The sequence below is a fragment of the Bos indicus genome, chromosome 7 (genome assembly GCF_029378745.1).
Source record: "Bos indicus isolate NIAB-ARS_2022 breed Sahiwal x Tharparkar chromosome 7, NIAB-ARS_B.indTharparkar_mat_pri_1.0, whole genome shotgun sequence".
NCBI lineage: Eukaryota > Metazoa > Chordata > Mammalia > Artiodactyla > Bovidae > Bos > Bos indicus.
The window spans coordinates 1,668,645-1,691,297 of NC_091766.1; the positions used below are offsets into that span (position 1 = coordinate 1,668,645).

The window sequence follows — 22,653 nt, forward strand, 5'->3', positions numbered from 1 at the left end:
CTTTGTCTGGTCTGTGCTTCGGTGTCACGTGGACTGTTTGTTGGTGCTTCCTTGCTGTCTGGGGCGTAGGTGAACGGTGGCCCGCATCTCTGGCTGTGGCAGACAGGCTTGGCAGTTGTGGCTGTTGTGTAGATGTCTTCAGACTTTTCCTTCCAGTACAGCTGAAGGTAAATTAAGCTTTGGGGTCCTGTGGAAGGTCTGTATGTTTGGCCTGGCTGCACAGGATGTGATCTGAATTGGCTTTGACTTGCTAAGCACTTGCACAAGGCCAAGGGGGAGGCAGAAGTGTCCTCTGTTACGCTCTGCATGTCTGTGGAAGCCTTTGAGCATGGCTGAGGAAGTGCCAGCAGCAATCTTGTGGCATCTTTTGAATTTTGCTTCTATGAGGTACCTTCTAGAAGGAGCTAGTTCATAGAGGACTTTGAAATGAGATTCAGTCTTTTATTTTTGCTTTGCTCCTCAAGATCAAGTCTGCTTAGGAGCAAAGTTACTTTATAAAGTAATTTATAAAGTATAAAGCTATCAAGTACTTCTGAGAACAAATGATTAGTTTTAACTCTAATTGAAATCTTTATTGTAGGTAAAACTCAATGGCATTTGCTAGGAAAGTAGTAAGCAATACAGGTATAGTTCTAGAATTACCTTCAGACATTTAACACTGGTAATTTGGGAATTACCACTCATTCATCATCCCTCTAAATTAAGTTTGCTGCATTGAGGTTAGAATTCAGAATTGGAGCTGTGAACATAGGCTTGTGCTGTTCAAAGCTATTTTTATTTGCTGACAGTGCTGAAGGGGTGTGGTTAGTATGGTGAATGTAGAAAAACTGCTTAGAATGATAGCACTTCTTGAAGATTGCAGTTGGCAGCACTACACGAAGATGTACTGACGGACTCTGAATCCTCTTGCCCTTCCATGTGTTCTGAAAACTGGGTGCATACCTTCAGTTGGGTTGGGGATACAGAAGTATTCTAATGTTCTATAAATTGTCTTCTGCAGGCTTGGAGAGAATTTTCTGGGGATGCACTGTTCTAAACCTAGTAATGCCCTTGAGATCTTTCCTTGGTCTGTGTCAGGGGAAATCAGGCACAAGGAGAGTGTCCCTTCATCTTCCCTAGTCCTTTAGTTTTTGGTTTTTAACAGGGAACATCTTTGTTGAAGAAACTTGAAAAAATACCTAGAAACATTGTGTTTCTTTCGAACACTACTCCATGGACCGGCATCTTCACCTGGGAGTTCGTTAGGAACAGTCAGAGTCTCCAGACTTGGTGTCATTTATCATGACCCTTGGCCCTCCACAGTCTGTATTTAAGCTGGAGAAACACTGCCTTTTATCTGTCCCTCCTTGTTTGCCCAAGTAAGGAGAAGTTTGCCAAACCAGAAACTGAGGGTTCCAAAGTTCAGGTACATAATGGATGTCTTAAATTCTTTTCCGCAGCTAGATACTTAGTATCCAGCACAAGCATTCTTTGTGAATAGTGCTTGGGGCATGGGGCAGGGGCAGGTTTTAGAAGAAATCAGGATGATAAAGGGAAGAGCACTTAGTGTGGTAGTGGTGGGAACTGTCAGAACTGTCTTGAAGCAGGAAGGTATCCTGCTCCCCTTCTGTGTGCAGATGAGACAGGCTGAGGAGTGACTTAACCTAAGGCTCCCCAGCAAGTTGGAGTAAAAACTGGACACGCTGCGAACAAGGTACAGATCTAATGCTAGACCATGTGGGGGAAGTGTGGTATGCAAACGCTGGGAAAGTTGGGCCCTGAATGAGGTTAAGAAAGCTCAGATTAGGTTAGGGAAGAGGACAAAGTCCCTTTTTGCTGCCATGTGCTTCCTTAAATAGGACTCAAAAATCTGCACTTCGGAATGAATGTAGCTTTGAAGCAGGGCACACAGTTTTGGAGGCTGGTCACACAGATCTGGGACCTAATGTCGTTGAACCTTCCATGTTTCCCATCCGTAACGGTGTGTTTAGGTGAGCAGATGTGGAATCAGCTAGGCTGTGGGTGTGCCTTGTGCTAGGACAGAGTACAGAAGGAAGAGAGAGCCAGGCTCTCAAGCAGAGGCTGGACAGTCAAGGTCAGAATGCTGGTGGGAGGTGGACTCGGGCACTGAAAAAGAGGCCTTGCATACAGATGGGCTGACCTGTCTGATTGTGTTAAGAGTACTTGTTACACTTCTGTAACCTGAATACTCAAGGCCATTAACCGGTGGAGGGAAGTTAGGGGGGTGTGTGTTGTGTGTAGGGGACAGCTCAGCTTGTCCTTTATTCAGCTGGGCAGCAGCCTGCACCCCAGAACCCAGCAAGCTCAGGCCTCTACCTCAGATGCAGCCACCCTCACTGAGGGCCTCTAGTCCTGAAATGGGGCTTGTTCTGGGCATCCTGTGAAGCTGACATAAGCTCCTTCGTTATACCAGAATGAAAAATAAACAGTTTTATTGCAGGGCTAATGATGGATATTCACAAGGGTGTGAATTTTTTGACTCCGAAGTAGGGGAAAGCATGCTGGGGTGGTAGGGAGGAAAAGGACCTGATTACTACAACTAGTTGGGCTGTTGCAAAAGAGGTTAATTCTTTGGAAATTGAAAAATGATAATAGCAAAATCATGAAGTTGCATCTGAACCAAAGCCGCCAGAGGAGTTGATTCTGTACAACTTGGAAAGGAGAGGCATGTGCAGCTTCCAGTCCTGTGTGCTGCGTTCCAGAGGGCCAGCAGCCCAGCTTGGAAACCAACCTTCCAAGTCCCAGACCAACTCAAGACCCAGAGAGTTTGGCACTGTTCTGAGGCTGCCCACAGAGATGAAGATAGGCTGGCAACTGGTCTGGAAAGCAGGCCCTGCTGAGGCCCCTGCCTTAGGAGCTGGTGGAGGAGGAGCACCGTTGAAGGAGCAGGGTGTGGCAGCTGTCGCACACACGGACTGGTCTGGGGTAGGAGGGCAGGGCCAGCTCATTACTGGAGCACGCGTTACAGAAGATGTGGCCGCAGTTCCGGCAGTGGTGCTAGAGGGTGAAAAGAGGCAGTTAGCGACTGCTGTGCTGCCTGGGCCTGCACACCCACTGTAGTTGACCAATCTTTAAAAGTTTAATATGCTAAAATCCCTCCTCCAGAGGCTTGTATCATTTTGTAAGGGGTTCTTCTAGACCTCGTGTTTCTACATTTCTGTTCCTGTAAATCCATGGAGTGTTGGAGGGGGTGTCGAATGGCACGAGTGAGGTTCTTTTTCTTTGTGTTTATTGGACTTGCCAACTCTGAGTTGGTAGTCAGTGATACCTTATGTGCCTGGGTATGTTCCCTGTAATTGCTGCATTCCATGGTGGTGACCCAAGGTTTCTTTAGCCAGCCACTCCTGAGAAGTCCTTTAATAAAGGCTCTCTATTTTGTGTGGCATCTGTATCTTGCCCTGCCCAACTGGTCAATCAAGGCCTGGTCAACCTTGGACTGAAGGCTGGGCCCAAGACCACGTGTTCCTGGAACCTGAAGGCGGGCTACACAGGCAGAGGCAGATCCACTGGCCGCAAGTGCCCTGCCCAGATAGCCACCTGGATGCCAGGCTTAAGACTGATTGCCCACAGGTTCCCCATAGGTTCTGGTTTTGCCTAACTAGGCCAGGTTCTGGTCCTATTGCTCTCAGAGAATTTTCAGCTTATACACACACACCTAGACCACTTCCGCAAACAAGCAGCCCCAACTCCCAAATCACTGACAGGACTGTGGTGGAGACAAGGCCTGTGCTAATGGGCTGAGGTCCCTGAAGGGGGGCAGGCTGGGAAGTCATCTGCCAGCAGACCGGTGAGCATGAACCCAATGCAGCGGGCCTAGACCTACGGGCCTTCTCCAGAACCAGGGCCCAGGCAAGGTACCAACTTAGTCCCTGGGCGAGCAAGTGGAGGGCTACCCCACATACCTTTCTCCGGGAAATGGAGAACTCCTTTTCACACTGCTTACAATGTGTTGCTTCATCGTCTTTCAGCCAAGTATGGCCCTGAGGAAGAAAGAACACAGTCCTGTTTTATGGCTTGGCTCCTGATGAGCCTTTAGCCATGTTCATCCTTCAGCCCAGCATCCACTATCCCTAATAGCACCTGGTTTGCTTTTGAGGCACTGCCTCTTCTCCACTAGAAGTGGTCCCAGGATTGTCCCCAAGCCTGACCACAGCTGGAGCTCAAGTGCTGCAGCCTGCCTGTCCTGGGGCTTCCTTGTCTCTGCAGGTTGCCAGATTCTCCAGCCTCGCGTTAACCTGAGACTCCACTCCCTTTCAGTAAGTGCCCTAGGGCCGAGGTGATCAGAATCAGGGTCTGGTGCTTGTAACTCCATCCCTGGCTGAGACATTATCCAAACTGCCCCCTAAACTGGCAGGAGGAAGACAGGCCCACCCTGGCAGCCAGACTAGAAAATCTGACACCAGTCCCCGCTGAGAAAGAAGGGCAACGTGCTGCGGAGACAGGAAGCGCTTCTCCATACACACTGATGCCCTGATTCTCAGAGCTTCCCGGGGGAGCAGAGGAGGCACCTGAGGCTTAGAGATATGCCTTTCTGGAAGTCTTTCTAAGGGAAAACCGGGATGTGCATTTGCTCGTCTCAGACTGAGCTGTTCAAGGGTCAAGCGCCCCAGGCGCTTTACTGGTGCCTTGGCTTCTGTTGACTATCGCTTTCCTGATGACACAGAGATAGGGCTGGGAGGTGCAGCACAGGCCCACCGTGCTTTCAGCCTTGTGTTCCACTGCCCCAGGAAGCGCTAGGGTCCCATTTCATGACTTATCCTCCCTCTAGCACAGTCAGCTGACATTTTGCGCAAACACTTGTTTATCTCTGCGGGGGATAAAAACAGCTCACAGCAATGACATCTAAGGAGCTTTTCAGTCTACAAGGGAGGCTAAAACAAAGCTGATGTGAACTGCAAGTCCAGGCTGCTGTTAGTTGCTGTGACAATTTGCTGCTTCTGACCTGAGGCGGCCTGGTAGTCAAGTGCCTGGAGACAGAAGGGTCTCTGCTCCAGCATGTGCTGCAGGGTCCCCTGGGAAGAGGGCTGTCTGTACACTGCTGCCAGAGCAGAGCTGAGGCTGAGGGTCAGACACTCCTGCCCTCCCCTACTCCACTCTCGGCCTCAGCGGGCTAGCTCAGCGCCACACTGGGTCACCTGGCCCACACATCCCTGCTCATAAGTGGCGTGTGCCATTCTGCCCTCCCCAGAATGGTTCAGAAACTTGGCCCAGCTGAGGGTTTAAATGGTCCCCGGAAATGGCACAGGGCACTTTAATGGGACAATGTGGCCTCTAGCACCTTACCTGGAGGGAAAGGTCTTACTCTGATCATTTAAAAAAAAAAAAAAAAAGACAACCTTTCTTGGATCTCTTTCTGCCACTTTTCATTTCCTTCATTAGGGCACCTATGATCTAGGTCTAATGTCAAACTGCAGCTGACGGCAGAGAGACCAGAACCAGAGGACCTTGACTCCTCCAGGACCAGTTCAGGCCCTGCTGCTTGTCTGCGCCACCATCTCAGCCTAGACACACAGCTCTGGGCAGCGTTTTCTTATCTGTAAATAAGTGATGGGAGCCAGGAATCAACCACATATTCTCATCTGACTGTTGTGAGAAAACCTAAGAGCATGCCAATATATGAGCAGGAGCTGACTGACAGCTACGAGCAGTGATTCTTAATAACGTTAATAGTCCAGTACCTTCAGTGCCTTATTTACTTCTTTGATGTCTTCCATCTTCAGCTTTGACCTTAAAAAAGAGAGAGAAATTCACAGCCTCACTAAGAGGGACTTTCAAGCTCTCATGAAGTAAATCCACAGTTAACTTTTTGGCTTTGTGAGGGCAACAAGACTGTAAGAGAGGAACATGATAACATGAGTTTTTACAGAATAACTTCTTTCCACCTTTTTACAATCCCAGAGTCATCTCACTGTATTGGCTCGTGTCTGGGGCGGTCTTGAGGCTGAGCCTCTGGACTGAATCTGGCCCAAGATACACGCTGTTGAGTTGTGGCAGGGTTTAAAAAGGCTTTGAAATAGTTGCAATCATTTAAAAACAGAATGATCTCATAAAAGTCCACGTTTCTACCTTCTCTGAGCAACCGTTCCCGTCTGTGACATGTGCGAGGGGCAGGTGCACTCCCTCACCAGGTGAGGGACCCCGCATTTGTAGGCTTCTCTGCCCCTCTCTTGCTGCCAGCTCTGTCTAGAACAGCCAGGCTCAGGGGGCACGGTAGTTTGTTCTTGTTCCATTCTCATTCATTAACGGAAGAATAATTCCTTAGTTCTCCACATAGAAGACAGGACCGAACATGGTCTAAAATGGCAGAATTAAACCAGATAAAGCAGAACACTACGTGTATGTCAAAGCCCTTTTTTAAAAGCTGAAGTTAGCTTAAACTGTCACCGGATTCGCCTAATCCAAGTGTCAGAGAGGAAGGCTCTGAGTCACAGCTTAGACTTCTAGGGAAGGACGAGGAAACCAAACATCAGAGCCTTTGAAAGAAAACACCCTGTGGCCTGCAGGAATGCTTGCAGGGGCTCCTCCCCTCCCCGCCCGGCTACAGAAGCAGGAGGGCAGACCGACGGGGCCAGAGGCGGCCTGGGACACAGAAGAACTTCCCTGGGAAACACAACTTGAGAATCCAGACGTGTGTCTGCAGCTGGGGGAGGCATCTGACAGTGGGCTTTCCCTTCTCTGTCGTCTGGTGGGGGCTTGCATAAAGGAGGGAACGGGGAGAACACACGTCTCGTCTGCAGCGCTGAAACCTCGGCTGTGAAGGGCACTGAAGGTGGAGATTGCTAAGGGCAGGGGTGCCTTTCTAAGACCAGACTTTGCTTTTCTGAGGCCTCTGCCTTACTAGGAATGTGTCTCTGACTTCTGCTGTTTGTCCAACGTGAAGAGCACAGGCAGGAGGAAAAAAACGGGGCGAGCCATGTGAGAAGGGGGAGGGCACCCTGAGAATGCCTCCGTCTCTCTAAATACCGCTCGCATCCAAGAAGCAGCAGCACGTCAGCGTCCACAGCTGGTTCTCAGTAGTTTCAGGGAGCCCTCAGAGCTGGCTGGTACTCTCTGAGAGCTCCCCCCAGGCGGGGGCAGCGCATGGCACACTCCACCTGTGGGGGGCAGGCAGCTCTCTGGGGAAGGACCAGTGGCCCTGAGCTGGTCTAGAAAGAGCCGCTGAATGGGAGAGGAGAGCAAATGGGCAGCATCTTCACATTAAACTACCAAAAAGACCACCTCATCAGAGTCATAACATTCTTCCTTATACTTTTGTGGGCTACCGCACTGCTTGAGACCTTCCAACTCTGCAGACAGAAAGCTCCCAAGCTTGTGCACACATGTGCACTACTTGAGTATGTCTGGTTTCCTCTGCTCTGAGCTCCCGTCTCTGGTCACGGTGTGTCCTGCACCGGGCCTGAGCCGGGCTCTGCTGCTCACTGAGCCTGCACCAGGACTCAGGTGGGCCGTGAGTCAACCTGGGATCTCTGTGGAGTGACGGGAGAGAGACAGGCTCGTTCCTCTGACAGACAGCCCTGCTGGGGGCCAGGCCCACCTGCGAGGCAAGTGACAGGTAGACACTGACTCCTGATGACTTTTTTTTGCTTAAGCCAGTTTGAACTGGATTTCTGTCACTAGCAACCAAGAGTTGTGACTTGAGAAGAAAAAGCTACCCATTTTGTTTAAAAACGCAACAATCACACAAATGAGCACGTTCCACCGCCCGCGGTGTGACCTACCAAACTGTCCAGAGCAACCTGGCAGGACTGGGACATCAGGGAGGAGACCTGTTCAGTCAGAGGGCAGACAGAGCCGCGGGGTGTGCACTCCCGCAGTATCACCCGTCGGAGGCAGACAGGCAGACTCTGGCAGATGCGAGTTTACAGGCTCCAGGGAGGGAAGTGGTCGCCAGACTTGCACTGTGGCGGGCTCACAGTCGCAAGCCACAGCACTCCCTCTGGAGCTAAACACACCACCCTCTTATCACTCATCTGGTTCCCCTGGGACACAGACACTCAGTTTGTGACCGTAAGACTTCCGGTCACTAGAAAAGGATGTTCTCGATGAATTAATTAACCCAAACCAGTGCTGTGTCCCTGAAGCCTGACTTCCTGCGCAGGGGGTTCCCCTTGAACAGCTGGCAGGCCTCCCTGATTGCCCTTCCCTGGACAAAAAGGACACGGGTTTGCGGCTCAAGTGACGCAGTGGGCAGGCTGCTGTGACTCTCCAGGGGGAGGTGGGCCCGGTGGCCCTGATGTGGGTGGCAGACAAGGGGAGTGGGTTTCTTACTGGCTGAGGTGCAGACCCATTTCCTGGAGGGCTTGTTCCTGCTCATCACAGATCTTCTGTAACTCTGCCTTCTCGTCCTGGAGCTCCCGCAGCTCCTAAAACAAACCAACCAGATGCCTGACACAGAACTCAAAGTCCTTTTTTTAAAAAAAGGTTTAGTCATCACAATGACAAGCAGGTCGGAATGTTTTTTTTTTTCCTATTTTTTAATTTTGGTCATGTCACATGGCATGCAGGGTCTTAGTTCCTTGATCAGGGATTGAACCTTCACCCCTCTGCAGTGGAAGCATGGAGTCTTAGCCACTGGACCACCAGGGAATTCCCTAGAATGTTTTGCAAGAGCAAGGAACAGTTTTGTTGTATCAATCTCATTCACAACAGGGTTATTTTGAGAAACACTCGTGTGTTTCTCCAGATGGACAACTGGAAGGGAAGCGCTTCATGAGTGGCTCTGCAGTGTGGAACGTGGGGCAGGAAACATTCCGAACAGATTTTTGCAAAAAAAGTTTTTTCTGTTTCTATTAGAAGACAGATCTGTATCAGGGAAAGCTAGTTTAGGAATAAACTTTTTTAGAAAGAGCTGGTCAACATTTTCTGAAAATAAATGAGCAAGGCTGATGAAAGCCAAGATCTGGGATCTCCTTCATGGCCCTGAGGATGGCAAGCCCCTCCAGGGGCCCTGAGCCACGGAGCGAAGCTCAGTGGGCACGATGTTGATGACTCTATAAACTGGGGTGAGCACACCTTGAGGACACAGGCTGGCAAGGGCAGAGACGAAGACTCGGAAAAGCAACTTGGTTTTCAGGGCTGATCCCAGGGCAAGCAGTAGGGCTTAAGGCCTGAGTAGGGGGCAGTTCCCACCTCAGCCACCCCCTGGGCCTTCTGCCCCAGAGACTGTTTAACACGGACTCACAAGGGCATGCTAAGGCTTCCTGGTAAGGTTAGATATGCTGTTTTGTTCCTTTTGCAGGGTGTGTGTAATTCAAATCTTAGACCAAAGCATTTTGAAGTGAAGGGGGAGTGTTCCATCATGCAGAACTTTCTAGAAGTCCTTTCCTCCCATCTCTGAGCTTGAGTGGCTCCTGGAAAGCTCTCTCCTCACTAGCAACCCCCACACTGGGCCTAGCAGGCTCTCCCATGAGGGACTCTAGGTACTTTCCAATAGAAATCAAAGGGCTTTTACCTCAAACTGCAGCGGTGCCCATTACTGTGTTCAACAAGACAAAACCCTTGTCTGGGAACTGCCCCAGCGGCACAGGAAGGCCGTCTGGGGTCGCTGCCCAAGCCCTCCTTCCTCTGCTGTCACACCTAGGGCACACAGCCCTTCTCTCTGCTCTTTCACTGTGACGGTCCCTCACACTTCCTGGCAGCTCTGCATGGCTGGCCCTGCTTCACCATTCAGTTCTCTGTCTAACTGTCACTCTCTTCCCAGGCCACCCTCCACCCCGGTGTGGGGACACGCTCCTGTTTTCTTCTCTTCATAGCCCTCATCACTGAATCTCTGGTTTGCTCGCTGCTTAGGATTTGTCTTTGTCTTTTCTTCCTGAAGCAGAGGCTCCGAGGATGTGGGAACAGCGTCCCAGACCCAGAGCTGATGTGTGCACAGCGGGGACGGACTCTGCAGCCGCCGTGCGTCTCACTTGCTGGCTGGGAGGCTCTCGGGCAGGAGTTTCTGGAGATCTAGAAGCTCTTTTTCTCCCCAAGGCAGTCCACCTTACCTTTTTTAATCCTTCTACTTGTTGTAGCTCTGCTCGGAGTAAAGAGGAAGTGTCTTTCTCATGCTGTAACTCTCGCTGAAGAGCTTGTCTTTGTTCTTTTTCTGATTTCAGCTCTTTCTCTAGACTTGCGCTGTTTTTGCACAGTGAACTTGAGTTAGTCTCAATGAGAGATCTTCATGGAAATGCACAATCCACAACCCAAGTCACCACATCAGAAACAGGGGATTCACAGCAATCTGAACTGTGATGTGAGCATACAGACCCTTCCACAAAGCACAGAAATCAGGCTCCCGCTCCCCCAGGGCCATCTGCACCTCCATAAGAAAGACCAGGAACACGCCAAGGAAAGCAGGCACAGGCACACATTTGATAGTTACACAAATGGGAAGGGAGGAAGAGAGCTCTAACACTTGTGGCTGCACACACAGAACCTACTACTGAGATGGAGACATTTATTCTGCAACATTTATCCTGCTTTTTAAAGAGCCCAGCTAACAGTGGAGGATATTGGGGGGCTCGGGACAAGGAGGAAGCTACTAAGGGGTGGGGGGTGAGTTTCAGTTTAATCCTGATGCCTTTCTCACCAGCTGAATAGCCTTGGGGACTATACTGAGCCCCCATGAAGTCATTTTTCTCATTTGTGAAGCGGGGAATAGACACCTTATCTCTCATCCTAATCCTAGCCTTGCAGGGGTCACCTGTGAAGTGGGACGCTGTCTGCCCCACTTGGGAGATGGCCTCCCCCATCCCTGCCACACCACGAAGCTACATGCTGCCTCCAGGGCTCCTACCACTGCTCGTGCAGCTGGGCAAGCTGCTGCTGCAGGGCGCTGCTCCTCCCGCTGAGCTCCTGCTGCAGCTTGCGGCTCCGCTCCTCAGCCCCCTGCCTCGCCCTCTCTGAGTGCTGTAACCTAGACCGAAGGAACCAAATACTTGTAAGGAAAGGATCACTCCTCACATTTACCATGATTTTTGCATATCCTTGCTGGCTTTCTTGTATTTTAAAAAATTACTATATGATAAAATTGACTCCTTTGTGTATATAATCCTGTGAGTCTTTAGCACAGGCATAAACTCACGTAAGCATTACCACAATCCATTCTAACAGGTGACACAGACTATTTCCATCACTCTGCAAAACACCTTTTAACACTGCCCCTTTGACTCACACCTCTCCACCCCAAATGTCATATATTAATACATGGAATTATATTTCACACAGCCTTTTGAGACTGGCTTCTTTCTTTCAGCGTATCTTTGAGATCAACCCAAGTTTCTGTGTGTATTAGTGGTTATTCCTTTTTATGCTGGGTAGAATTTCATTGGGTAGATGACCCGTTTATCCATTCTCTTGATGAAAGACATCTGAGTTGCTTCTAGATTTTGGCCATTATGAATAGAGATGCTATAAGCATTTGTGTACAGGTTTTTTTGTGAACATGGGTTTTCACTCCTTTTGGGCAAACAGTCAGCAATGGGATTATTGGATCATACGATAGGAGTATGTTTAGCTTTTTTCAGAGACTCTTTTCCAAAGCACATTCCCACTAGTAATGCATGAGTGCTCCGGTTGCTTTGTAGCCTCACCAGCACCTGGTATTATCATTAAAAACAAAAATTTAGCTGTTCTAATAGGTGTGCAGTGGCATCTCATTGTGATTTTAACATGTACTTCCCTAATGGCTAATGCTGAACAATTTTTAAAAATGGAAACATAGTTGATTTTGGAAGAAAAGTTATGACCAACCTAGATAGCATATTAAAAAGCAGAGACATTACTTTGCTGACAAAGGTCCATCTAGTCAAAGCTGTGGTTTTTCCAATAGTCATGTATGGATGTGAGTGTTGGACTATAAAGAAAGCTTAATGTCAAAGAATTGATGCTTTTGAACTGTGGTATTGGAGAAGGAAGACCCTTGAGAGTCCCTTGGACTGCAAAGAGATCCAACCAGTCCATCCTAAAGGAAATCAGTCTTGAATATTCATTGGAAGGACTGATGCTGAAACGCCAGTACTTTGGCCACCTGATGTGAAGAACTGACTCACTGGAAAAGACCCTGATGCTGGGAAAGACTGAAGGCAGGAGGAGAAGGGGGTGACAGAGGATGAGATGGCTGGATCATATGACTCAATGGACATGAGTTTCAGTAAACTCCAGGAGCTGGTGATGGACAGGGAGGCCTGGCGTGCTGGAGTCCATGGGTTCGCAGAGTCAGACACGACTGAGTGACTGAACCGAACTGAACAAGATATTGAATATAGCTCCCTGTGCTATAAGGTATCAGAAAATCACTGTGTTTATCCAGTTTAAAGTGGTATATGTCTATTCATCACTCTCCCAGTTTAGCCCTCCCCACTTTCCCATTTGGTAGCCGTAAGTTTGTTTTTCTGAGTCTGCTTTGTAAATAAGTTCCTTTGTAACATTTTCTTTTTAGATTCCACATATAAGTGATATCATATATTTGTCTTTCTCTAACTTATTTTACTTGGTATGATAATCTCTAGGTTTATCCATGTTGCTCCAAATCAATATTTCATTATTTTTTATGGCTGAGTAATATTCCATTGTATGTATGTACCACATCTTCTTTATCCATTCATTAACTGATGGACATTAAGTTTGCTTCCATGTCTTGGTTATTGTAAATGGTCTGCTATGAACACTGGGGGTGCACATGTCTTTTTTAATTAGAGCTTTCATCTTTTCTGGATATATGCCCAAGAGCGGGACTGCTGGATCATATGGCAACTCTACTTTTAGTTTTTAAAAGAATCTCCATACTGTTTTCCACAGTGGCTGCACCAATTTTTTATTTCCACCAAGTACAGGAGGGTTCCTTTTTCTCCACACCCTTTCCTGCATTTATTTATAGACTTTCCATGTTGGCCATTCTGACTGGTTTGAAATGACACTTTATTGTAGTCTTGATTTGCATTTCTCTAATAATTAGCCATGATGGAGCATCTTTTCATCTGTCTTCTTTGAAGACATGTCTATTTAGTCCTCTGCTCATTTTTTTTTAATGCAATAACGTCTCAACTTTTATTGGCCTCCTGCTCTGCAGGGTACAATGCTTCTATTCATTCAATGCCTCAAAACTTCAGGATCTGAGGCTTTAGACACCACTTTGCTTCCACGAGCCTGAGGGTGGTGGTCTTCTGGATGGCTTGCATAGAGTTGCTGCTGTCCAGAGCATCATCAAGACTGAAGTCTTCCCCATCTTCCAGCAGGTGGCAGGAGGTGTTGATCTCAGCCTCTAGCTTGACCTTGATGTTCAGCAGGGCCTCATATTCCTGGGTCTGGCATTACCCCTCTGCCTCAGTCTGGGCTAGCTCTGACTCCAGGTGCAGGAGGACCCCGATGGCCTGCTCCATCTGCATGGCATAGTGGGCCTCCACCTCCCTCAGGCTGTTTTCCAAGCTGGCCTTCAGATTTCTCATGGAGTCCAGGTTGATCTCCAGGGACTAGATGGTGTCTCAGCTCTGAGAAAGTCATCTCAGGAGCTCCTACCTCAGATTGTGTAAAGTGACCACTGTGGTGCTCTCCTTGATCTGCTGGGACCAGTACTGGTCTGGCTCCTCCTGGTTCTCCTGAGCCAGCTCATTGTACAGGGCCCAGTGTCTGCCATGATCTTGTTGAAGTCCTGAGGTTTGAGGGCATCCAATTCTATGGTAACCCAAGTTCCTCCTCATGGTTCTTCTTCATGAAAAGCAGCTCCTGCTTGAGAGCCTCAATCTCAGTCTCCAGCTGCAGCCGGTGACACAGGTGTCATCAATAACCTGAGAAGTCTGTGGATGTCACTTTCAACAGACTGGTGCATGGCCAGCTCTGTCTCATACTTGACTCTGAAGTCATCAGCAGCAAGATGAGATGGGGCATTGTCAATCTGTAGAATGATGCAGGCATTGGCCACAGAATTTGGAAAAATCTGAGCCCCTAGGTCCTCAATGGTCTTCAAGTAATGCCCCCCACCCCACTTCCCTGTCTCCTGAGAAACCTATATGCAGGTCTAGAAGCAACAGTTAGAACCAGACATGGAACAACTGATTGATTCCAAATCAGGAAAGAAGTGTGACAAGGCTGTATACTGTCACCCTGATTATTTAACTTATATGCTAGGCTGGATGAATCACAAGGTGGAGTCAAGACTGCTGGGAGAAATATCAATAACCTCAGATATGCAGATGATTCCACCCTACTGGCAGAAAGTAAAGAGGAACTAAAGAGCCTCTTGAAAGAAGAGAGTGAAAAAGCTGGCTTGAAAAAGATTAGAAAAACTAAGATCATGGCATCCAGTCCCATCACTTCATGGCAAATAGAGGGGAAAAAGTTGAAGACAGATTTTATTTTCTTGGGCTCCAAAACCACTGTGGATGGTGATGCAGCCATGAAGTTAAAAGATGCTTGCTTCTTGGAAGGAAAGCTATGAGCAACCTAGACAGTGTATTAGAAAGTAGGGACATCACTTTGCTGACAAAGGTCTGTATAGTCAAAGCTATGGTTTTTCCAGTTGTCATATATGGATGTGAGAGTTGGACCATAAAGAAGGCTAAGCACCAAAGAACTGACGCCTTTGAACTGTGGTGTTGGAGGAGACTCTTGAGTCCCTTGGACTGCAAAGAGATCAAACCAGACCATTCTAAAGGAAATCAGTCCTGAATATTCATTGGAAGGACTGATGCTGAAGCTGAAGCTCCAATACTTTGGCCACCTGATGCAAAGAGCAGACTCATTGGAACAGACCCTGATGCTGGGAAGAATCGAATGCAAAAGGAGATGGGGGCAGCAGAGGGTGAGATGGCTAGACAGACAGCATCACTGACTCAATGGACATGAATTTGACAAACTCCAGGAAATAATAGAGGACAGTGCTACAGTCTGTTGGGGTTGCAAAGAGCTGGACATGACTTATTAGCAACTGAACAACAACAACTCACATTTAAGTCTTTAAACCATTTTGAATTTATTTTTGCGTATAGTGTGAGGGAGTGTTCTGACTTCACTGATTTACATGAGGCTGTCCAGCTTTGCCAACACCTGCTGAACAGACCATCTTTTCTCCATTGTATATTCTAGCCTCCTTTGTCAAAGATTAATTGACGTAGGTGTGTGGGTTTATTTTTGGTCTCTCTATTCTGTCCATTGATCCAGGTCTGTTTTTGTGCCAATACCATACTGTTTTGACTACTATCACTTTGTAGTATTGTCTGAAGTCTGGGAGGGTTACTTCTCCAGCTTTGTTCTTTTCCCTCAGGATGGCTTTGGCATCCAGGGTCTTTCATGGTTGCATATAAATTTTAGGATTATTTGTTGTAGTTCTGTGAAAAATGTCATAGGTAATTTGATAGGGATCACATTAAGTCTATAGGTTGCTTTGGGTTGTATGGTCATTTTAACTGTATTACTTCTTCCAATCCAAGAACGTGGGATATCTTTACATTTCCTTGAATCATCTTCAAAGTCTTTCACCTCCTTGGTTAGGTTTATCCCTAGGGTTTTTGTTTTTTTTTTGGATGTGATGTTAAACAGCAATTTTTTTTCTTACTTTTTCTGATATATCATAGTTAGTCTTAAGAAATCCAACAGATTCTTGACTACCTTTTTGTGTGCTTATTTGCCCTCCATATGTCCTATTTGATGCAGGGTCTTTTCAAGCCTTTTGTCTGTGTTAGACTGGACTGTTCATTGAGTTTTGAGAGTTCTTTATATATTCTGGATATGAGTCCTTTGTCAGATATGGGATTTTTATTCTCTTAGCTGTGTCTTCCACTGAACAAAAGTTTTAAATTTTGAGGAAGTCCAATTTATCAAGTTTTTCTCTTATGAACAGAGCTTTTATGTCACATCTAAGAATTCTTTGTCTAACCCAAGGCCACAAAGATTTTTCTCCTATGTTTTCTTCTAAAAGTTTTTAGTTTTAAGTTTTACATGTAGATTCATGATTCATTTTAATTTTTATATAAAGGTATGGTCTAAATTGAGGTTCATTTTTTGGCTTATGGATACCCAATTGTTTCCAAAACCATGTATTAAAAAAAAACTATCCTTTCTCCATTGAAATGGCTTTGTACCTTTGTTAAAAAAAAAACAGTCACCTATATTTGTATGAGTCTGTTTTTTTTTTAACTGTATTCTGATCCCTTACTGACCTGCTATTTATTTATTTAACTTTTATTTTTTGGTCATGCTGTGCAGCACGCAGGATCTTAGTTCCCTGACCAGGGATCAAACCTCTGCCCCTTGCAACGGAAGTGCAGAGTCTTATCCACTGGACTGCCAGGGAAGTCCCTGACCTGATTTAAATGTGAGCTCAGTGGATAGTTCTGACTCCCTGAGATGTCAAAGTGATATAGTAGCCCAAAAGTTGAATAACTGAATACACGCTTAGGCAAAACTAGGGAATCCAGTCCCCTTTCCGGGCAAGACTAAAGACCTGAAGGAAAGTCATTCCAACTTGTCTATACTTTTGAGAGAGACTCTGAGTAAGTCTGCAGGCCCAGACAATGCCTAGTACCTTCTAGGGAATATCTGCCAGGAGGAAGTTTACCTTTCTTCCACTTGTTTCATGCTGGACATGACTTGATTGGCTTTTTCTTCAAAAGATGTAATGACTTCATTCTTCTGTTGTAAACTGCTCTCGGCATTCTATAAAAGCAAGGAAAGAGGTCATTTTCTGCTTCTGTCTCACCCCCCTGCCTGTTCTGGATTACAAGAGGGTTCAACTGTTCTCTTTGTACTTTTTAAATAATACTTTCAAGAGTGTTTCATTAATTGCGGCTCTTCACTACAGCCCTGGAAGACAAACGAGGTTAACGCTCCCAGTGTCATCAACATAAAGAAAGGCAGAGGGGGAATTTCCTAGTAGTCCAGCGGTTAGGACTTGGCGTTTTCACTGCTGTGGCCTGGGTTCAGTCCCTAATTAGGGAATTAAGATCCTGCAACCTCGCAGAGCGGTGGAAAAAAGGCAGAGAGGGAGGTAATGAAGCTCTGTGTTTGAACAGGCCAAGTCCCTTTTTGAAAAGGAACTTCAGAGTCAGATCTGACTCAACATTGCTGAGCCTTCTCATATGCCAGGCACCTCCATGAGTTTATGTGAGTCTTGCAGGGTTCTCATGGCGGGCATTGTGAGCCCCCACTTCAATGAGCCTGGTGGGCTGCTGTCTATGGGGTCGCACAGAGTCGGACACGACTGAAGCGACTTGGCAGCAACTTCTCTGAGCAAGAGACGGAGGCTCAGAAGGAGAAAGCAGCTGGGTAAAGGTTACAGCACAAATGCGGTGCAGCTGGGTTCGTACCCCCACCCATGTGACTTTCTCAACCCAAGCTTTCAACTGTGGCAGATGCTGAGTGACCAGGAGGCAGCAAAAAAAACAAAACCAAACAAAACAACCAAACATGTTTCTGTGTGTCTACAAGAGACACTCTTAAATACAAGGCAACAGAAAGACTGAAGACAGAAAGAAGTACTGATACATTCCTAGGAATACATAGACTGTATTTTCTGGCTTTAACGTAATAAAACTAGATGTAAGCAACTAAAGAGTAGCTGAACACCTCACATCTGGAAATGGAGTAGAATATTACTAAAGTACATTGAGCTAAAAAAATCAGAAGAGAAATTATGAAATACTTAGAGCTGAAAGACACTGAAAACACTGCAGTATTTCATTACTGAAGATGCATCCTAATTTTATATACCACTAAGAAAGGAAAAGACTGCTACTTGAAACATGTCATGACACTGACTATAAGACGTGTCTTAATTTCAGAGATGATAGATAAGAAAAATATGATTTTTATTGGGTTGGCCAATAAGGTACTTTGGTTTTTAGGTAAGAAATAAAAGACACATTTTTCATTTTCAACAAGAACTTTATTGAACAACATGCTATTTTGTTCCACTACCTCCTGCCATTTTCCAGGCAACTTCATATTCCATCTTCCCCAAACTTTCTATCTTTTTGAGCAAAGAAGTGTTGCAGGTGCCTTTTACATTCTTCCAAGTAACTGAATTTTTTTCCATGAAGAGAATTTTGTAAAGATTTAAATAAATGGAAATCTGAAGGTGCAGTGTCTGGTGAATACAGTGCAAGAATCAGAACTTCGAAGCCAGGGACTTCCCTGATGATCCAGGGGCTGAGAGCCCACTGCAGGGGGCCCAGGTTCGATCCCTGGTCAGGGAACTAGATCCCACACGCTGCAACTAAAGATCCTGCATGCCACAATTAAGACTTGGCACAGCCAAATGAATAAATAAAACCAAACAAAACCCTATCTTTTTTTTTTTTTTTTAAAGAAGAACTTCCCAGCCAAGCTGTAACAGTTTTTGTCTGGTCATCAAAGAAACATGTGGTCTTGTGTTATCCTGATGGAAGACTATGCGTTTTCTGTTGACTAATTCTGGACAGTTTTCATCAACAGCTGCATTCAGTTGGTCTAATTGGGAGCAGTATTTATTAGAATTAATTGTTTGGTTTTTCTGGAAGGAGCTCATAATAGAGGACTCCCTTCTAATCCCACCATATATATAACATCACCTTCTTTGGATGAAGACCTGCCTTTGGCGAGGTTGGTGGTAGTTCATTTTGCTCACCCCATGATCTCTTCTATTCTATATTATTGTACAGTATCCACTTTTCATTGCCCTTCACGATTTGTTTTTAAAAAGGAATGTTTTTATTACGTTTCAGAAGAGAACGACATGTGGAAATATGGTCAAGAAGGTTTATTTCGCTTATGTGGAACCCAAGCCATTCAAATGATTAACATAACCAAGGGGGTGCAAATAATTTTCAACACTTAATTTGGATATTTTGAGTATGTCAGCTATCTCTCATGTAATTTAACACTGATTATTGTCAGTTGATGTCTTGATTTAACCTCTATTGACTTCAACAGGTCCATCTGACTGGGGAGCATCATCCAGCAAGAAATCTCCAACAGCAAACTGCACAAACCACTTCCGACACAGTTGACCAGCACTTTCTCCACACACTGCACACATACATTTTTTTGCATTTCAGTTGCATTTTTACCTTCCTTGAAATAATAAATAACAATATGCCAAAAATGCTTTTTCCCTTCCATCTTCAATATTAAAATAGCTTTACAAAAATTCACCAATTTTGCGAAGTTTTTTGAAAATGCAGGCTGCTATAACAACTGTCATGATACAATCTAACAAAACTGTTTTGAATGAAGTTAAAGACTAAATGTTGCAAGAGCTGTCTTACGGAAAAAACCAAACAAACCTTTTGGCCAACCCAATCAATGAAATACTTTTCTCAAAATGTGAGTGCCATAGCTAAAGCAGTGCAGTGAAGTGAAGTCGCTGAGTCATGTCCAACTCTTTGTGATCCCATGGACTGTAGCCCACCAGGCTCCTTTGTCTATGGGTACCAGGCAAGAATACTGGAGTGGGTTGCCATTTCCTTCTCCAGGGGATATTCCCGATCCAGGGATCAAACCCAGGTCTCCTGCACTACAGGCAGACTCTTTGCCATCTGAGCCATTGGGGAAGCCTAGCTAAAATAGTACTTGTGGGCAATTTTAAACTTTAAATAAAATATTTAATGAAATTAAAAAAAATAAAACAGATGAGCTAAGTATGCATTTCAGAAGCTGAAAATGAGCCACAGAGTAAACCCTAAGAAATAAGAAAGAATATAATAAAAGTGAAGGTAGAGATCAATGAAATAAGAAACAATAACTGTACACAATAAGGAATATTAGAAAACAAGCCAGTTCTTTGAAAAGAACAGACACAATTCTGGCAAGATTAGATAAGGAAGAAAGACAGAAAATGCAATAAGAAAACACTGAAAGAGATTTTAAAATTCTGCAAAAGAATATTATAAACAATTATGAGCTAGAACACTTGAAAACCTAAATAAAACAAGACACATTTTGGGAAAAAGTATAAAATATACCAAAATTGGTCTGAGAAGAAATGGAAAATACGAATAAACCAGTAAGCATTCAATAAATTGAAATGGCAGTCATAGTCTTCTTAAGCCAAAAAGCCCAGCCCAGATGAATGGGATTCTCATAACATGGATGGGATTCTCAAAACTTTTGGAGAATAAATACTTGCTATCTTATAAGAGTTATTTCTAAGAAAGAGAACAGGAAACCTTATTTTACAGTATCAGTCCAACCATGATTTTGAAGCCACATAAGGTTAGTAATAGGAAAGAAAGTTAGAGGTCTGTCTCATGTATAAACATACACATTAGCTACATATTTAAATATATCACAATCAGGTAGGAATCCAGGAACGTTAATCTATAAATTGCCACATAAATAAGGGAGAAAAAGAACTGTTCTATCACAATAGATAAAATGCAAAAAAGCCTAAGACATTTAGTATTTATTTATGAGAAAAATCTCTGAGCAAAAAAGAAATAAAGAACAACTTCATGGACTTGTCTGGGGTCCAGTGGTTAAGAATCTGCCTGAAAATGCAGGAGACACGGGTTCCATCCCTGATCACGGAAAATCGCTCATGCCATGAGCAACTAAACCCGAGCACCACAACTGCTGAGCCTGTGCTCTAGAGCCCACGCACTGCAGCTACTGAAGCCCACAAGCCCCGCGCTCCACGACGAGAAGCCACTGCAGTGAGAAGCCTGTGTGGGACAATCAGAGCAGCCTCTGCTCCATGCAGCGAGAGGGAGCCCATGCACAGAACGTAAATAAATAAATTAAAAAAAAAAAGAACTTCTTTAATTCAGTAAAGATTATACACCAACCATCTAGTAAGCATTATTCTTGATGGGGAAATCTTTTTTAAAAATAATTTATTTATTTTTGGCTGTGCTCAGTCTTTGTTGCTGTGTGGGTTTTCCTCTAGTTGCAAGGAACAGGGGCTACTCTCTAGCTGCGGAGCACAGGCTCTAGAGTGTGTGGACTTCAGCAGCTGTGGCTCCCAGGCTCTAGTGCACAGGCTTAATAGTTGTGGCACGCGGGCTTACTTGCTCCAAGGCATGTGGGATATTTCCCAATCAGGGATGGAACGTGTGTTTCCTGCATTGGCAGGCGGATTCTTTACCACTGAGCCACCAGGGAAGGCCTGATGGAGAAAATTTTGCATGCATTACTTTTAAGATCAGAATCACAAGTCTGCTCACTATTTCCATTCCTGTTTAATGTAGTCATGGAGGCCAGTGCTAAAAGAAACAAAAAATAATGGGCACAAGACTTGAGAGTGAAGAGACTAAACTGTCTTTATTTGCCTACAATATGATTAATTACAACCAACAAGATCAACAGACAAACTATCAGAACCACGTGGTGGGCAAGGTTGTCAAATGCAAGATCAACCTATAAAGCACAAAAGCACTTCTCTATATTAGTAAGACCTCACTAGAAGACGCGGCCAAAATAAGGAAACAACCACGCTACCATCAAGAACTAGACAGAATCGAGGGGCTCACCTGGAGAAAATGCAACTCTTATGGAATAAAAAGGACAAAAGGAGAGCAAGCTTTGAATTCAATGTAATTCCCACTTAGGAAATTCAGCTGGAGCTTTAAAAAAGGAAGTTTATATCTTATTCTAAAATATTTATCAAGAATCAGACTACACTCAAAGTTACAGTAACCAAAGCAGCATGATGCTGGCACAAAACCAGACAGAGATCAATGGAACGGGAGAGAAAGCACAGAAATAAACCCATGCGCTTATGGTCAATTAACTTACAGCAAAGGAGGCAAGAAAATGGAGAAAAGAACTGTCTCTTCAACAAGCGGTGCTGGGAAAGTGCATAGCTACATGTAAAAGAATGAAAATAGAACATTTTCTGACACTATATACAAAGAAAAACTCAAAATGGATTAAAGATCAAGGCAGAACACTGGAAAACATAGGCAGAACACTGACATAAATTGCAGCAATAGTTTTTTGGATCCATCTCTTAGAGAAATGGAAACAAAAGTGAAAATGAACAAATGTGACCTAATTAAACTTATACGCTTTTGCACAGCAAAGAAAACCATAAACAAAATGAAAAGACAACCTATGGAATGAGAGAAAATATTTGCTAATGATGTGATCAACAGAGGGATTTTGAAAATATACCAACAGCCAGCTTTACAGTTGTTGTTCAGTCCCTAAGTTGTGGCCAACTTTGTGACCCCATGGACTGCAGCATGCCAGGCTTCCCTGTCCTTCACTGTCTCCTGGAGTTTGCTCAGATTCACGTCCATTGAGTCAGTGATGCTATTTAACCATCTCTTTCTCTGCTGCCCCCTTCTCTTTCTGCCTTCAATCTTTCCCAGCATCAGGATCTTTTCCAATGAGTTGGCTCTCCACATCAGGTGGCCAAAGTACTGGAGCTTCAGCTTCAACATTTATGTTTCCTCTTTGTGGCTTGCCTGTTCATATTTGTTGTCCCTTTTCTTTTGGATTTCCTATCTTTCCCTTGTTGATGAGCAGTAATTCCATGTATAGTCTAACTATTAGTCTTTTACTGGTCTACAGATTGTAAGTATCTTCTCCTAGTCATCTACTATCCTTAAGTCCCTAGTTTTGACACAGTCTAACGTGTTGATTTTTCACATATGGTTTGCACTTTGGAGGTTTTGTTTTAGAAACATTCTCATGCTTAGGTGACAAAGATATTCAACACTAGTTTACTCAACCTTTCACATTTAGGTTTGTAATGTA

At 45.1% G+C, this 22,653-nt stretch overlaps 1 protein-coding gene and 1 pseudogene across 3 annotated transcripts in view; both read right to left on the reverse strand.

Moving 5' to 3' along the window:
- Positions 1-2,415: 2,415 nt before the first annotated feature.
- Positions 2,416-22,653, reverse strand: part of RUFY1 (RUN and FYVE domain containing 1) — a 64,594-nt gene continuing 44,356 nt past the window's right edge. For all 3 annotated transcript variants that reach the window (XM_019963713.2, XM_019963712.2, XM_019963714.2), the window contains exons 12-18: positions 16,535-16,632; positions 10,778-10,897; positions 9,987-10,116; positions 8,269-8,363; positions 5,679-5,727; positions 3,903-3,980; positions 2,416-2,997 (exon numbers count right to left, since the gene is read on the reverse strand). In XM_019963713.2, the coding sequence (XP_019819272.2) occupies positions 2,851-2,997; positions 3,903-3,980; positions 5,679-5,727; positions 8,269-8,363; positions 9,987-10,116; positions 10,778-10,897; positions 16,535-16,632 (717 nt within the window). In that variant the 3' untranslated portion in view covers positions 2,416-2,850. The remainder of the gene's footprint in view (positions 2,998-3,902; positions 3,981-5,678; positions 5,728-8,268; positions 8,364-9,986; positions 10,117-10,777; positions 10,898-16,534; positions 16,633-22,653) is intronic.
- LOC109560780 (keratin, type I cytoskeletal 18 pseudogene) lies at positions 10,905-15,040 on the reverse strand (annotated as a pseudogene).